This window comes from Quercus suber, unplaced genomic scaffold, assembly GCF_002906115.3.
Source record: "Quercus suber isolate HL8 unplaced genomic scaffold, Cork oak 2.0 scaffold_55, whole genome shotgun sequence".
Classification (NCBI taxonomy): domain Eukaryota; kingdom Viridiplantae; phylum Streptophyta; class Magnoliopsida; order Fagales; family Fagaceae; genus Quercus; species Quercus suber.
The window spans coordinates 1,309,746-1,327,614 of NW_027069520.1; the positions used below are offsets into that span (position 1 = coordinate 1,309,746).

General features: G+C 33.1%; 2 protein-coding genes across 7 annotated transcripts; both read right to left on the reverse strand.

Moving 5' to 3' along the window:
• On the reverse strand, window positions 1–7,045 carry LOC112011671 (ranBP2-type zinc finger protein At1g67325). Its single transcript, XM_024044034.2, has 7 exons — window positions 6,772–7,045; window positions 6,439–6,484; window positions 5,247–5,359; window positions 2,744–2,942; window positions 1,884–1,997; window positions 777–886; window positions 1–291 (listed from the first exon to the last, which is right to left on the reverse strand). Exons 1-7 carry the CDS (start codon window positions 6,784–6,786, stop codon window positions 157–159), a joined length of 732 nt encoding a protein of 243 aa, XP_023899802.1. The 5' UTR covers window positions 6,787–7,045; the 3' UTR covers window positions 1–156.
• A 2,650-nt stretch (window positions 7,046–9,695) lies between these two features.
• On the reverse strand, window positions 9,696–15,673 carry LOC112011655 (uncharacterized). 6 transcript variants are annotated; one of them, XM_024044020.2, is made up of 4 exons: window positions 15,483–15,637; window positions 14,484–14,716; window positions 13,327–13,617; window positions 11,440–12,259 (listed from the first exon to the last, which is right to left on the reverse strand). In XM_024044020.2, the coding sequence occupies exons 2-4, from the start codon at window positions 14,589–14,591 to the stop codon at window positions 11,669–11,671; spliced, it is 990 nt and encodes a 329-aa protein (XP_023899788.2). In that variant the 5' UTR covers window positions 14,592–14,716; window positions 15,483–15,637; the 3' UTR covers window positions 11,440–11,668. The 6 variants fall into 6 exon arrangements, with proteins under 6 accessions (XP_065628286.1, XP_023899788.2, XP_023899789.2 ...); XM_024044021.2 differs by having other exon boundaries at window positions 14,484–14,602; window positions 15,478–15,637; XM_024044019.2 differs by having other exon boundaries at window positions 14,484–14,602; window positions 15,483–15,636.
• Window positions 15,674–17,869: the final 2,196 nt, after the last annotated feature.

The following is a 17,869-nucleotide window of genomic DNA, read 5'->3' on the forward strand; positions in this document are numbered from 1 at the left end:
TGGAAATAAAAATATGTTTCTTTATATAAATCTTGCTCTTTTTTTTAAAATATAAACATGGTTGTTTTTTCATTCTCTAGTGCAACAAAGAATGATTTTCTAATACACAGGGAATTGGTGGATTAAAGCTACCCATGCACACCATAGGGTAATTATCTAATTGCCAGTATTTGGCCTCTCATTTCCACAATCCTTGCGGTTGCAGACAGTTCGAAAGGGATAATTCAGATTGCCACATTTGCTACAACTCCAGCAGCCTTCAGGGGCACTAGAATTTGATTGGTTTGGGCCCTGCAAGGAATCATAAAGATGCATAATTAATGCAAGGTAATGAGCTATTAAACATGAAAAACAACATCATGTGCATGGAAATGTCAGAATATTTATACATAGATAGTTGTCTTGGATTAAAAGGTGGTGACAAAGGAAGTTTTCGATTGGTGATGGGCAACTGTGATGTGGATTGGAATGTTTTCAAACCACATGAAAACCAACATCATGTGCATGGCAACATCAGAATATTTATACATGGAAATGCGATCTTGGTTTGGAAGGAGGGGACAATGGAAGTTTTCGATTGTTATGGGCCATTGTGAATTGATTGGAATTTTTTCAAACCATGGATAATGAAGGGACTACTATGAACAAATTGTACATGCGTTGGGTTTGTGGTTGACTTTCTAGATTTTCTATCAAACTTAAGAACATACAAAAACTCTTTGGACATGTTAAAATGGTGAACATCATAATAACAATTCCAGAAATAAATCACTTACAGAAGGTCTGGGAGCCCCGCATTTCTTAATGTTGCAAGTGGTTCTGAAGGCGAAGTTAACATTCTCACATTTGGGGCAAACCCAATCCCCTTCATGTACACCATCTGGCCCTGCATATACAACCACGCAGCTTAATTTACATACAGCACTGCTGATAGAAATACAAAAAGAGAACGTATTGAAGCTTGAGTTTATGCTGGAGAGAAATCCATGAGTTTAAGAAGATAGGACCAAAATCAGGGCCAACTTAGAAATATAACAAACAATCAAGCATCTTATAGACTAGGAAGCGCGGGTGAGAATTCGAGTTCAGGTGCTGGTGCAGTGTGGCGACAAAGAATTTTTGATAAAGTAGGACACAAGGCGGCAGGATACATTTATTAATTAATTTTTTTTTTTTTTTATATTGCTATGCATTTTTTTCATATAATGGTAAACATATATCAATTTAAGAACAATAGTAGATAATAAAGTAAATGCATAATCATTACATGATGTTCATAAATTAGAATACAATATCGAAAGATAAGTTTGAAACTAAAACTAAATAAAAGATAAGTTTGAAATTAATGTTTTTTTTTTTAAAGTATTTCAGTCCATATCAGGTCCTATTTCAGACCGAATCAGGCTACGTCGGTAAAAAAATTTCGCCAGGGACACACGTGCAGCCGCATCCAGGCCACATGGTGTGTCTTGCCAAGTCCGACGCAGGTGCGCCAACGAAAATGGTGCACCCGTGCTTCCTTTGATTATAGACCAAGTAATACTTTACTACAGAAAGGTAATTATTATTAACCAAAGTTTCTTAAAGCATTGAAACAAAGAAATCAAAACACCGACATAAATTAAAAAATGACACGAGGTGGAGGATAATTAAAAAGGTAATTATTAGTACTTAAAGTCTCACCCACCATCATTTATTTCAAACTAGAGACATAAACACAAACAAAAGAAAGTACAAAATACTGCATATAACTTCCAATAAACCATAAGATACTGTATCAATATTAACGTTCAACATATAGATGATGATTGATCAGATTACAATTATAGTGGAAATGGAAAAATCTCAACAATGAAATTTAGGATACAAGATGGTGCAAATACCTCCACGACGTTTACGTGAGGCAGGATTATCAGGTAATACTCCTCCTGCCCATGGAGGTCTTTGAAAGCCAAATCCATATCCATTTACGGCAGGCCCTGGACTATAAGGCATACCTGATTCATTAAAAAACCACCAGTTACGCATACAGATGAAGCAGATGATTGAACATGCTTGACACAAACTTCTACATGATGCCATTTATCCTAATACATAATTTTGAGCTCCACCTGCAGGCACCCTCCCCTAGATTTTTCCCTAAGCCAAAACTCAGGATTGGCATTATGCTGCTAAACAAGTATTTCTGTCCAAACCATTGCAGTTGCCTGATCACAAAATCAACTGCAACACTGTAATGCTCATATGAGAAATTTCACTCCTGTTCCATCCCCCCATTTAGCTCACCTCTATAGCCACGCCATTTGGGCAGTGGAAGGCAATGATCCATCTAGCCACCCAAAATTCCATTAATGCAGATAACATTTGTAGCAGTATAATTTTTTTTTTTTTTTTCAATTCTTACATAAAAGGTTATTGAAATGTCTTTGTACTAGCATACTTGAACTAGCATGTAAAGATATTCTCACAATAACTTAACTTTGACGCATAGAAGTTCTATTTATACATATAACAATCCCTCATTCACCTCTTCCTCCATAAATCAATTGCATTTAATGCGAAAATATCTTGTATTAGCTATTAAATACGTCTATGCTAAAAAACTAAAGTTTTAACCATTTCTTTACACTTACAATTGCAGCATAAACTTTCCTCTGCTCCTATTTTCCTATTTATACTAAAATGTTCTTTATTTTAACAGCTGATTGTGAAAAGAATTTACAGGTCACAAAAGGAAAAGTACCTCCATATCCTCCAGGTGGAAATGTAGGCAGATGACCATATGGTCCATGAGCACCTGAAGGGAGACCATAGTCATAATGCAGTCCTGAATGTGGTACTGGGGATCCATACCTGCCAGACAATCCATATGGCAGAGGAGGAGCCCCAACACCTCCATAATAAAACGGAGGAGGGGCATTATAAGGGCTAATTGGAGCAGACTGCAGAAAAAGGAAATTATATGTTATACAAGTAATCAATCAGAATGAAAGTAGTATGCCAAAAAATTTTCAGATTATATGAAGTACAGTAACTCTATCTAGCAATTATAGCAATAACGTGAAGAATAGGTTCTGGTCATTAGGTTTGGCAATCCACTAAGAAAACGATCTGAAACTATAGTGCATCATTGTGTAAATTCACAGAATAAATTTCAATTCCATAACACCATATGAGAGACAATTACAATCCTTTTAAACATTAGAAAACTCTAATAAAAATTAATCCAAATCTTGGCTCTTAAAACCAGGTCAATTGAAATCCCAACTATACTAAGACTCAAAATAAAAACAACTATTGATCAATTAGCTTTTACCTGTAACAAAAGTATGGATTAAATATATTCAAAAGTTGAATTTACTTCCCATTAGTTTAACATTTGGAAAACATGAAATGACATTCACTGGCAGAAAGTGTTGTATGCGTAAGAATAACGGAGGAACATCTTCTTTATTGTTCAATGACTCAAATGCTGTACTGTAATACTGTTGGCAAGGGAAATATCATCGACATAGAATGTCTACAATATGGAAGGCAGTTTTGTTAAGTTTTATGCAGGTAATTTGGTGTGAACATAATAGTGAAATGTTTGAAGGTGTTGAATGTCCTCATCATGTCATCAAACAATCTGTATAGAGATGCTTGTATGATTGGATGATTTCCCTTGGCAGTATTCCTTCTTGTCCTTTTCTAGAGTTCATAGACTATTTAAGTGTATTTTGGTGCACACATTGTGTATTCAAACTGCTACATATTGTTTATTAAATTATTTTCCTTGTCAAAAAATGAAATGACATTCATTGGTACCGAGTGCAGAATTAAAGAATTGCAACCTTCCTTTTAAGTCATGGTCCATGGGATGTACTTATACAAATAGTCACTCCTCCCCTTTTTATGCAAAATTGAATACAAAGGCTAATGAACAAGCTCCCCCACCCCCACCCCCTGCAAAGTACCATAATATTTTGTTTTATTTATAAACAATGGCCCTCCAAGCATTTTGCAAATTTCATAAACTGCCTAATGCCAATGTTGACCAAATCCAAAAGATGTATCCTGAATGTCTTATGAAAAGACTTAAGTAACATATCTGTCTCTATTATAAGCATTATTTATTTTTTACTAAAAATTATCATTAACAGAGTTGTATCTTTGAAAATTACATTCTCACCAACACTGTTGATATTTTAGATTGTCCTGGACCTCACAAAGGGATGGAACTATAGTATGAGCTCTGGTTTCAGGTGTTAGGCAACCCATGTTCTGCATTACAAGAGTCCAAGGACTAAATGACAAAGAAGAGTAATTAACTTATAAAGAAGAAAGCCTCTGCATTGGGTATATGCAAAGATTAATCCAATTTCACTTTTGTTATATCTATTACTAAATGAGTTCTTACTTCACCTTCGGGACATTATAACCTTTCTACCACTTCCATACATTCTTTTCCTTGTTCCAACACATGCCAAACCATTGTATCATGAAGACAAATTCTGACATCCAAATTGAAATGATGAAAAAAGGCTTGATATGGAGATGGAACATGCGGTGGTTAAAAAAAAAAAAAAAAAATACATAGAACCTAACTGTGTATCTTCATAGACCAAGAATTGGATTAAAAAATAAGCAACCAAAGGGATGTTTTCTTCTTTATAAATCCAGAAGTTATACTTATCAAAAAAAAAAAATCCAGAAGTTATGATGCTTAGCATTAGAGTTAAGGGGAATAAAAAAAACAATTCCAGTAAATTCTAACCAAACAACAGGCTGTCTAATCACCATTACCAAAGCACTTGCCTTGATTATTCAACAGGAAATTCTACGAAAATATTTAGAGTTATATGAATATTACAAATGGAATTTCCTTTGGGGAGCTGGCCTCACCCAGCATATCCCTCCAACTCTGAACCGATTTAGTAAGCTACCTCATTAAGTATTATGATGGTGTTTTCATGAATTTACTCATTTATATTATATTACCCCTGGTTGTCATTGTCTACACACATCAGTCCCTTTGTTGTTCTTTTACCTACATTTAAGAGAAACAACAACCAAGACCCTAACCCTTTCATAATTTTCTTTTTTTAACAACTTAAAGGCCTAATCTCAAATCTGTGGATTCCACACAACCAAACCCTTACTGATTTCAGGACTTTGGTTCTTCACTTGACCACTACAAACCAATACCACACCTATTGCTTCAAAGGGAACTTTAAATGATTAATAAATAGAATCCTGCAACTTACTGGAGTGACAGGTGGTCGAGGAGCACCACATTTTCCACGATTGCAAACAACTCTAAACCCGAAGTTTACATTTCCACACTTAGGACAGGTCCAATCTCCATCATTCCGTGAAGCTGGCATAGGTAAGCATGATAATTTCAAACAACTGAATTGGAAAAGACAGATTACATTATAACAGACAGCTGTTAAGGGATAGATAATGAAATCGGTCCCTCAAAGAATGCTATAGCCAATGAATGGCAGTGTTTACTGTAGTAAACTGGTCCAAACTGGTAAATAGGTTATTTCAATTTTAAACCATTGAACACAGGCACCTCACATACTTTTTTGAGTCTGTAAAAGATGAAAAAGAACCACCTATGAAACATGATTAAAGCTATTAATTTATGATGGGAAACTCATTACTAGTCAGACCTAGTTACAAAGTGAGAAAAACCATATGAATTACTTTGAGCACCTACCCATTGTTCTAGAATATAAGGTCAAATCAACTAAATAAAACCTCTAGTGTCTGCTATCTTTTGTCAACCAAGATGGAATCATCATCTATATCAAAATAAAAACTCTAGTTCAACTCTTGCATAATTGCTTTATTAATCTGCGGCATCATTTCTCAAAATGGTTTTCCTTTAAGAAAGGCATAATTTATCCCAAAGAAAAGCACCAATAACAGAACCAGGATAGATAGTGAATCCCAAATTGCACACTGCCTAGAAAATACCTTAAAAGAATGCCTATTAAACAGGGAACAACATAAAAAAGAATCCAACATCTCATACTGATAACAACATGATGAAACTTACAAAGGCGTTAAATTGATTCCAACACACATGAAAATGCACTCGCCTACTTCTAATTTAATTTGTACCATGCCAAAATACATTGTTGGTCCCTAAGTTATAGTCCATGAATGATTTTAGTCCTCACAGTTTAAAGTGATCACTTTGTGATTTCTTTTAGTTCCTAAAAGTGATCGCTTGTAGTCCCTAATGTGTCTAACAAAGTGATGGTATGCCCGTTTAAATTTTGGTCACACCATCTAACAGCCTAAATGTGTTCAATTTCAGGCACTAAACATATTTTCAAACATGACCCACATACAAAAACATCAAAAAAAAAATCCACACTAGCACACATAAACGCTTAAAACCAATACTACAATCAATAATGAAAACTACTGAGTTCAACTTACCATCATTCCGAGACCTTTTCGACCCGAATGGACCCCGGTTATCAACCTACGCAAGATTCACAATCTCAGATCAGGTAAGGAAAAAAAAAAAAGCAATAAATATTAAGTACATAGCACCCAAAAAGAAAAATACCCATCTGAGTAAGAGGGAGATATTGAAGATTAAAAGAGAATTTAAACACACTCAAACACTATTCTAGTACTTTAAACATAAAATAATAGGCTTACATATTTGTACGCACAAAAAAAACAAACAGACATAGATGCATATATATATATATATATATACACAAATACATAGGTAAGTTCCTGAGAAAGAAGAGGAAAACCCACCTTGGTAGAAGCCATTAACAGAGTTGAGAAACTTGGTTTGAGCGCAGGGAGAGGGTTTAAGAGAGAGAAAGTGAAAGAGAGAATAAAGAGGAAAAAGGAAGGGACTTTCTTAGTTAAGGAGTGTTTGGGTGCGAGGGGATTGTGGTGTTTATAGGAATTATGGAATATTCCAGTCTCTGGGTCTGTTTGCAAACCAGGGTAGAAGAAAGAAAGAGGAAAGAAAACCCGAGTCTCCAACCGCGTGGACTTTAGGGTTTATTGGCACGGATAGATTCAATGATTAATAATGGAACAGAGATAGAAGAATGAATGAATGTGTACGGAAAGGGGATAAATTTTGTCTTTTTTTTTTTTACAAACTAAAATAAATTATAAAAAAATAAAAACCTCAAAAATCTTACCTGTAAATTTGAAAAGCTGAGGTGGAATAATCATTTTAAAATTTTGTAAGTGGATTGACGACGTGGCCTATTCTTAATCATTCGTTGTAAAACATATAGTTTTTTTTTTTTTTTTTTTTTTGATAAGGTAAAACATATAGTTAAGATTAAAAGAACTGTACGAGGTAGAGTATTCTATGATATCTCTATCACAATACGCGTAGGGATTGAAATCCGATGCAATAGTTAGGGTCATTGCATCATGTAATTCCTCCCACATGAATTTTACTTTTTCAAAATTCTTAACTTTTTATACTTTTGTAACTTTCTTGATCTAATGGTTGATATCAAAAGTTATCTTTTTAACTTTTCATGAATTATACTTTTTCATTTTTACTTTTTTTTTTAGCTCAATTTCTTTTTACTTTTTTTACTTCATTGATCTACTGGTTGATATTAAAAGTTATCTTTTTAACTTTTGATTTGAATTGATGAGAAGGTATTGCATGGGGTCTATATGTGTGGAATTCAATCCTATGTATGAATTCCACATGTATGGACCCAAATATCTCATGAGTCATGAGACCATCTCATAAGACTTCTTCAAAAATTGTGGAGTGTGTTAAATTTCATATTTTAAAAGTTTTGGATTTTTCATTTTAATATTATTTTTAGAAACTAACTTGGGTCTAGTGTTTGTGTGTGCCGAGCCTATTAAGATGCAATGTACACTAGATCCAATCATTGCCCTTCTTTTGAACATGAGTCAAATTGGAGCTCATTTACAAACTAGATTATATGTTTAAGCCTGTTTATTTTTCTTGTCAAATATTTTCAAGTATGTTTATGAGTTACTTGATTAAAACATAGTAAACACCATAACTAACATTTTCTACCCATTCACCGATCTATATTAATAATTAATAATTATATTATAGTAAAAATATATATTATTTGACTTATATTTATATAATAATTTTTGGTTATGAACATTTAAAATTAGATTTTACCATCCTTGTACGGTTAAAAATTATATATGGCTAAATTATAGTAAAATATATATTATTTGAGTAAATTATATAGAATATTTTTTTTGTTTATACACTTGTAAAATTAGATTTACCAACCTTGTATTGTTAAAAATTATATATATATCTTATAACCCTTGCATATGTAGGTGTGCAACACACACACAAACAGCATCAGTGCACACATGAATTGAGTTTTGCATGTAAACAATAATTGACACACAATTAAAGAATAATTGGAATGACATTTAGCACAAGATTTGAGTGCATTTAAAGTCTAAAGATACTTGCCTTTGTAATGAATAATAGAATAATTAGAATGACACTTGACACAAAATGGAAGTGCAATTAAAATTTAATTTAGAGTCTTGATTGAACTTTTTCTCAACTTCTACTTTTACATATAATATAATATATGATTTTTATTATGAAATGGATTATTTATTTTATTTATATTATCAATAAATTAAAAATAATAATATGATATCTTATAAACTTGTTTACGTTTACACAATTCAATATCAAAGGAAAACCTTCTGTAAATATAGTTTTCTGTGTTTTTTAGTGTTTTGTAGCATCAGAAAAAATGAGTCAAATGAAAACTATCTTTAGTATCAAATATAGAAAAATGAGATAATTTTAGAGAAAATACATTTTAGAAAATGATTCATTTTTTAGAAAACATTATTGCCGAAACAATATATATATATATATATATAAGCTTATTTTCTAAATAGTCAAGCCTAAATTTGGAACAAAATTATACATTTTTGTTCTCGTTTAATAGTCAAGCCTAAATTTGGGCGTGACTTCTAAATAAATGAACATAAATAAGCTTATTCCCAAGCTATGCCCAATATGTTTTTAAGCAGCTCAGCCACAGCTATTTACGTTAAACGCTAACTCACAGAAATCCATGTTGGGTTCAGGGCAGTGTTAACCTATCGTTTTCAATTAAAAAGAAGGGTAGTGTTAAGTGTTAACCATTGCCACCCTAATTAGCTATTTTTCCTTTTGAATTAATTCCTAATTAAAAGTTTTACTTCAAAAGGGATTTTAGTAATTACGAAAGGCTCAAACGTGTTAACAGGAACCTCATCACTGTCTGCATATTCAACAAAAGAGAAGGGTCAAAAACTCAAAATCATCATGCAGTTGGGTGTCTATGGGTAATTTATACCATCATACAAAATGTACGTTCTTTTTCTTTTTTTAATGAACAACGAGCCAATTGGAAAAGTTTTGTTATTAACTAACACATTGGTAATGACAAATTTCCAAATGGCGTGACCAAGAACAGACATGTATTCATGTAGAAAAGCATTGCCCCCCTTCCTCTTTCTGGAAATGCTTTACTACTTTTCTTTTAGAATATGTATTTTTTGAAGCAGCAGCAGCAGCTTCTGTAGTGATTCTTACTTGGAACAAAATTATACATTTTTCACAACATATTTAACACTAGGCTTTTCATGGATTATGCACAACATAGCCACATTGTTAATTGTAACACTGGGGGTTTTGAAGCAAGGGAACTCATCAATATTTACAGTATCAACTAATGTCATCCAAACAATGGGGGGTAAGGAAGCCACTATATACAAATTGTACATTAAAAAAAAAAAAAAAATTACATCCACTAGAATGCTGCATAGTTAGAACAATCCATGGTGCTTACACACCTAATACAGTGTGTTTTCTATTTTTGATACCAAATTCACAGCACTTAACTGACATCCATTTTTTCAATTATTTCAAAATGCATCTGTAGATCAGGAGGCTTTTTAGCAAAATAAAATCTCTCGCAGACCTGTAATTTCCCTCCACTCCTATCAGCTTCAGATTCGAGCATATGGACCAATTTGTCTTTTTCATTGAGTATCCAAATTCGCCTAGAGTCACACCATTGCCTTGGAGTGCCATGAAGAACAAAACGAATTCCTTTACCTCCTTGTGTAAGGCGTTTGGAGATTCTCTCAATAGCATCATGGTTAGTTAGATATGCACCAGAGGAATTTAAACCAACATCCACATAATGGATCTCGGTGATGCTGTTTAAAAGGCCTTCTTCTGTATTAGGAATTATTTTAATCTCTTCTGTGAAATTGGAATGCTTGTTGCTTGTTGACTGTTCTTCAGTGTGGGGTGAATTTCCAGTAAATTTCACATCTGAGAAGCTAAGTTCAGTAACTAGCTGATTAAGCACAGTACCACCCTTGCTAAATCCAAGGATGAATGTTTTTGGTTGTGGCAGATGTGATGCGGATATACTGGCTGGGCTTTGCTCCTTCTGTCTTCCTGGAATTATTTTCTTTACCTGCCGCAGAAAAAAAGTAGGTCACGGAAATCAGTAGATGTTAGGAACAATTAGGAGTTTTTATCAAATATAGAAAAATGAGATAATTTTAGAGAAAATACATTTTAGAAAATGATTCATTTTTTAGAAAACATTATTGCCGAAACAATATATATATATATATATATATATATATAAAATCTCATACTCACAAGTTTTTTAATAGCCACATTATTATGTTTGCGGTTCTCGTTTAATAGTCAAGCCTAAATTTGGGCGTGACTTGTTTTCTAAATAAATGAACATAAATAAGCTTATTCCCAAGCTATGCCCAATATGTTTTTAAGCAGCTCAGCCACATGCAGCTATTTACGTTAAACGCTAACTCACAGAAATCCATGTTGTGTTCAGGGCAGTGTTAACCTATCGTTTTCAATTATAAAGAAGGGTAGTGTTAAGTGTTAACCATTGCCACCCTAATTAGCTATTTTTCCTTTTGAATTAATTCCTAATTAAAAGTTTTACTTTAAAAGGGATTTTAGTAATTACGAAAGGCTCAAACGTGTTAACAGGAACCTCATCACTGTCTGCATATTCAACAAAAGAGAAGGGTCAAAAACTCAAAATCATCATCCAGTTGGGTGTCTATGGGTAATTTACACCATCATACAAAATGTACGTTCTTCTTTTAATGAACAACGAGCCAATTGGAAAAGTTTTGTTATTAACTAACACATTGGTAATGACAAATTTCCAAATGGAGTGACCAAGAACAGACATGTATTCATGTAGAAAAGCATTGCCCCCCTTCCTCTTTCTGGAAATGCTTTACTACTTTTCTTTTAGTATATGTATTTTTTGAAGCAGCAGCAGCTTCTGTAGTGATTCTTACTTGGAACAAAATTATACATTTTTCACAACATATTTAACACTAGGCTTTTCATGGATTATGCACAACATAGCCACATTGTTAATTGTAACACTGGGGGTTTTGAAGCAAGGGAACTCATCAATATTTACAGTATCAACTAATGTCATATAAACAATGGGGGGTAAGGAAGCCACTATATACAAATTGTACATTAAAAAAAAAAAAAAATTTACATCCACTAGAATGCTGCATAGTTAGAACCATCCATGGTGCTTAGACACCTAATACAGTGTGTTTTCTATTTTTGATACCAAATTCACAGCACTTAACTGACATCCATATTTTCAATTATTTCAAAATGCATCTGTAGATCAGGAGGCTTTTTAGCAAAATAAAATCTCTCGCAGACCTGTAATTTCCCTCCACTCCTATCAGCTTCAGATTCGAGCATACGGACCAATTTGTCTTTTTCATTGAGTATCCAAATTCGCCTAGAGTCACACCATTGCCTTGGAGTGCCATGAAGAACAAAACGAATTCCTTTACCTCCTTGTGTAAGGCGTTTGGAGATTCTCTCAATAGCATCATGGTTAGTTAGATAAGCGCCAGAGGAATTTAAACCAACATCCACATAATGGATCTCGGTGATGCTGTTTAAAAGGCCTTCTTCTGTACTAGGAATTATTTTAATCTCTTCTGTGAAATTGGAATACTTGTTGCTTGTTGACTGTTCTTCAGTGTGGGGTGAATTTCCAGTAAATTTCACATCTGAGAAGCTAAGTTCAGTAACTAGCTGATTAAGCACAGTACCACCCTTGCTAAATCCAAGGATGAATGTTTTAGGTTGTGGCAGATGTGATGTGGATATACTGGCTGGGCTTTGCTCCTTCTGTCTTCCTGGAATTATTTTCTTTACCTGCCGCAGAAAAAAAGTAGGTCACGGAAATCAGTAGATGTTAGGAACAATTAGGAGTTTTAAAGATGATCAGGAGAATACTGAAAAACAGTAAGAGATTTTTTATGGTAAACAGACTTAAGAAGAGTCCCTAGACTAATATTTTATTCATGAAAGAAAAAGAACAACTAGCGAAAAGTTTATTCGTGAATTTGATTATTACAGCAAAAACATCTTACATTATTATGCCATATTCTAAATATCTAGAATAAAGATAGAACATAATTCAACAGTTTAAAATAAATACTATTTAACTTCTTGGGTAAATTGCATTTTTCCTCATTAAACTATAAGGTCAGTTGCTACATCCCTTAAATTCTAAATTTGAACAATCAACCCCTTAAATAATTGGGTTTGCTGCAATGTCCTCCTATAATCAAAGTTTCTCCAATTTCAGTTCTAAAAATGTGGAAATTAAGGTTAAATATGACAGAAATTGAGAAAATTTTAATAGTGGGGGATCTTGCAACTTATCACATAGTTTAGGATATTGATAGCTTAAATTTAAAGTTCAACTGTTCAAGTATTATTGAAAATGGCCCTATAATGTAGGGTAGGAAACGGCAAGTTACCCTAAATTCCTCAACTCTGGTCTCCAATGCAACATTTATCATACGTAGCTGCAATTGGCGCTTAGGAGGAGACAAACAAGGAAAGAAATTTGGAAGGCCCTAATGATTACTTTCATGTCAACCTAGTGCATATGAGCTTTTGTAATAAAAACTCCATGATCTTTCCATGCAGTAAGGTAAAACCCTTGTTTAATATCAGCAAGCCACAATCTAGTAAATAGAAGAATATTGTGCAGGGCCTATTTCATCGGCATGAACACATTTCCTTTCTAATTTCAAGAGTGAGTTAATGCATAAAGAGGTGATGTGGTTCTCAAAGACAATTATTTTTTGGTATATAAAACACAAGTATGTTGTGCAGAGTGCAGACACTTTCCATAAATGATATCAAACAATATGATCTTTCAAAATAAAATTGACAAAAATTATCAAATACAAATCAATTACCTAACATACCTCTTCAAGGCAATTTGACAAGAGTGAGACAGTCGTCCTAGAAGCTGGGTATCCAGTTGGGCTATATGATTTTGGTTCTCCCCATTGATTCACAGATGGAATAAAATCCTTATAGACAGCAAAAGGCCCATTAAAAACAGAAGCCTCAATGACCCAAGCATTGATAGAACCTCCGAACTTTGAAACCAGAATTTCGGCTATATTCTGTAAATCAGACAGCCTCTCAATCACTGGGTTCCCAGTCCCTTCAATACGATCTCCATTGAAAAAGATGGCATTTGCAGAAGGCGCCTGCCTCCAATGCAAAGTGTAATCAGAATCTTGGTATGCTTCAATGAAAAGAAAAGTGAAAAAGAGTGATTCAAAAACATAGGGTTTCAGCACAAGATAAAATAGTCTTTTAAAAAAAATGTAATAACATTGTTTTCTTATTGGTAATTACGCATGCATTTGGTAAGTCTTGAAACTATGATCTCACCCTTCACCTTGCTCTTACAAGGGGAGGAATTGCTTTCTGAGCTAAAGCTCATTGGCGCAAGAGTAATATAGTCTTTCAGAACAAATGGCACTTCCTCATCTCACAAGTGTGGGTAGAGGATTAGATTATAAGTTCAAAATCCACCGGGGATGTGTGCAACTTATCTATAAAATAAAATAAAAAGATGAACTTGTCCATAAATTCAAAAGAGAGGACTCCATAGCAATTTAATAGTCACGTACTTCCCATTTCTTGGAAGGAAAAACCTGAATACAAAACTAATTATAGCATGAGAAAGTGTAAGACCACAAGCATCAGGGATTGTATCCGAATGCTATATTAAAGTAGAAAAAGTAAATTTTTCTCACTACTTCTCTTCCTCTTCAGCTTTCTCTTCTCTCTCTTCCCTTCATCTAAGTCTCTGACTCATCTCTCTCTCATAAACCATACAACCACCACCTTCACAAAAACCACCACCACCACCAACCCCAAAACCCATCAACACCACCAACACCATCACCATCACCACCAACCCCAAAACCCACCACCACCACCACCACCACCACCACCATCAAACCCACAACCCATCACCATCATCACCACCACCACCATCTTAAGAGTGATGAACAGCAAAAAATTTGCACTAGTGCTTAACAGTACTCAAGTGAGCAGAACTTACAGCTAAGTTTTTGGTAGTAGGTGAAAGGCACAAAGATGCTGCAACTCTATAGTAATTTCCGCTGTTAAGGCCCAATGGGACCTTCAAAACTCCAATCCAACGATCCATGAATATATGAACTGTAAGGGAATAGTGAGAAAGACCAAGCACTGGTAATGAGACTTATAAAATATTCTCCTCCAAGACATGCTAAATTAACTTCAGAAAATTCCAGGTCCATGTACAAGAATCACCTAAGCATTAAGGAATGAGAAATTAAAAAACCACAATTGTTCATGCATATAACAAACAGACAACTTTTCAGGGTGGTCTAATTAGATATCAATATGCACAATGGAAAGTAGCTCAACTAAACAAAAAAGGATATCACTAAACTAGGATATCAAATTCCCATGTCATTCAATAAGCTCTAGCTTAAGTTGCACATCCTCCCCTCGTAAGAGCAAGGCGAAGGGTAAGGTCATGACTTCAATATCCATATGTGCTCGTGTAACTTACTTAAAAACAACAAAAAAAAAAAGCAAAAAGTCCCTATGCTATTACTCATCCATGCCAACTAGTTTATTGTGAATTTCAGTTAGTTCAACTTTTTTTTTGCCGAATAGAGAGCATGAATTGAATCCCGCCTACATAAAAAAGGAATCTATGGGCATCTTGGCTCGATGGTAAAGAGAAATTAAGTTTAAATCCTATTGAAATTATATTGGAAGACCAAAAAAAAAAAAACCATCTTTTGGGTTTTTTTTTGTAAAGCTTATTTTCTACTTTACTTTCAGCATATAAACAATGAGCAAAGTGCATCTAAATACATTCAGAGAATCATGGAAAACTATCAAAAATGTACAAAATAACCAAAAGAAACAAAGTCATTTGGTGGGGCATTTTGACAAGCAACTCACGTGCATTAAAAATGGTTTCAATGATAATAAGCCAATGAATAACCCTACATCTTTTAAGCTATAGGATTCAAATGTATAATAAGTGAATGAATAACCTTACATCGTACATATGAACAACGCCGATGTGTGTGTCTATCACAGAGAGAGAGAGAGAGAGAGAGAGAGAGAGAGAGAGAGGTATCGGAGGAATCGGCACGCGCGCCAGAAACACGCAGCGCAGAAGATTCTGATAGCTTCTTGAATTTGGGTTGGATTTGGAAAATGAAAAAAATTGGGCCTTTGGACTTTGGAGCAATATTTCCATATACAGTCCAATTGTTGAGTCTGACTGACCCAACTACTTAACCCAGCCCATTCTCTTTGTTTAAACTTTGAACTTTGAATTAAATTATGAACTGTTCTAAAAATTTTAGTTATTGGAATTTGATAAATTAATCATTAGGAAAAAAAAAAAAAAACATTTTTCCCCTTTATATTTGGGATAGATTACAATTCTCTCCATCTTTGAAATCAACCAATTTCCTCCTCTATATTTGAAAAATGAGCAATTACCATCAATTTATTACTTTCTTAGTTAAATCTAACAAAAATTTTAAAATAAATTATTAGTTGTACACCACAAGGAAGAGAAAAAGTTGAAGATTGCACTGTTGTTTTCTTAGATTACATTTGTAATCATTGTAATTTCATTGGATTCAATTGAAAAAGTAACGGATTGAAGGTATTTGCTCATTTCCCATATGTAGAGAGGAAAATTGGTTGGTTTTAAAAATAATGAAGAAATTGTGAACCACCCAAAACATTTAAGGGAGAAAATGCTGTTTTTCTTTAATCATTTAACTATATAATTCTAACAAATGCGTACCCAAATGGGAAAAATTTTTAAAAGTTTTTTATTATCTATAATAATAATACTGGTCAATAAAATATAGTGTTGAACATTTGATTTAAGATTGGATGTTAGGTTACAAGATAAATAGGTATTAAAACTTAGGCTTAGGCATCTATCTTGCCCAACTTAAGTTGGTTTTATAACTAGGAGTTTTATAATTTAATTAGCACATCTCCATGCATAAAGTACTCAGGGTTTAAAGAAGAAAATGTTCGAATTACAGAGTTAACAGTATATCACACTTATCTAAAAAAATAGTTAAAAATTAATGGCATTTTCTTGTCATACATCACACAATTCATCCAAATATATGTGATTGTGCTATAAATCATGACAAACTCGATTTATACTCATTAGCATATTATCAATTAAAAAATAGATTTTAAATATCTCATTAATTCATATTAATCTAATTTCAAGTACAGATATACATCTTAATCTTAATCCCCAAAATTTTTAGGGTTAGTTATCAACCTTTTACAAATCTATATATATCATATCAATATCAAATCATATTATATCATATTATATATAATAAAAGTTTGGCTTAGACGCTGCAGTTGCGCCACGTGGCTTCACCAAAATTTTTAGGGTTAGTTATCAACCTTTTACAAATCTATATATATCATATCAATATCAATATCTTATCATCATATTATATATAATAAAAGTTGGGCTTAGACGCCGTAGTTGCGCCACGTGGTTTCACCAAATTGCAAAAATTTTAATAAATTTTTAGATTTTAAGAATAGATATATACATTTTTTTTTTTTTTTGATAAATATGGCAAATTAATAACAGCTGTGTCTATCTAAAATGTTATCAATAAACCCTAAAATCAATATAATAGAATTACCTAAGGATAAAATTTAAATAAAAAAGAGAGATAAAAAAAAAAAAAAAAAGTAAAAAACGTTTCTTTAAAAAAGGTAAAAGGAAAAAAAAAATTAGATCTAGCTAGGGATTTGTTAAACTAATAATAATATAATTACATGATAATAGAAGGAAAAGCAAATAGAAAAGTTGTGCACTGTTAAGAAATTAAAAATTGAAATTAGAAAGAGACAAAGCTATGAACAAAACGAAACAAAAAATAAAAGAAAATCAATTAACCTATTCTTTAAAGTGAAGGTGTTGAGGGGGGAACGAATATCTGGTATAGTAAGAGGGAGAGAAGAGCTATGTGAGGGAAAAAGAGCCGATTGGGGTTTTATTTTTTTTTTTTTTATATAAAAAAATATCGATTGGGTTAAAGGTTTTTTTTTTTTTTTTAATCTATATATCTATATCATATTATAAAATAAAATAAATAAAAATTATTTGAGTTTCGCCTAAACTATTTCATTGAATAGTAACTACTACAGTGCTGCTATAGTAAAAAAGAGCTGGAAATGCATAATAAAAATAAAAATAAAAATAAAAAAAAAAAACTGAAAAAACGCAGACGTCAAACGTAAAGGTGCCAGCCAAACGAGCACTTAGGGTAGGTGGGTTTCTCTTCCAAACGGATGGTATAAGGTGAACACTAATGGGGGCTGTATTTTCGAAGCAAAGGTGGACTAGTATTGGTCTAAGATGTACGGGCACTTCATTTA

Coding starts and splice junctions, on each gene's coding strand:
- LOC112011655 (XM_024044020.2), bottom strand. CDS start 14,591: ATGGATCGTTGGATTGGAGTTTTGAAGGTCCCATTGGGCCTTAACAGC. Junction 13,618..14,483: donor CTACTACCAAAAACTTAGCT/GTAAGTTCTGCT, acceptor CATTGGAGGCAG/GCGCCTTCTGCAAATGCCAT. Junction 12,260..13,326: donor TGTCAAATTGCCTTGAAGAG/GTATGTTAGGTA, acceptor TTTCTGCGGCAG/GTAAAGAAAATAATTCCAGG.
- LOC112011671 (XM_024044034.2), bottom strand. Junction 5,360..6,438: donor GAAAAGGTCTCGGAATGATG/GTAAGTTGAACT, acceptor TACCTATGCCAG/CTTCACGGAATGATGGAGAT. Junction 2,943..5,246: donor CTCGACCACCTGTCACTCCA/GTAAGTTGCAGG, acceptor CTTTTTCTGCAG/TCTGCTCCAATTAGCCCTTA.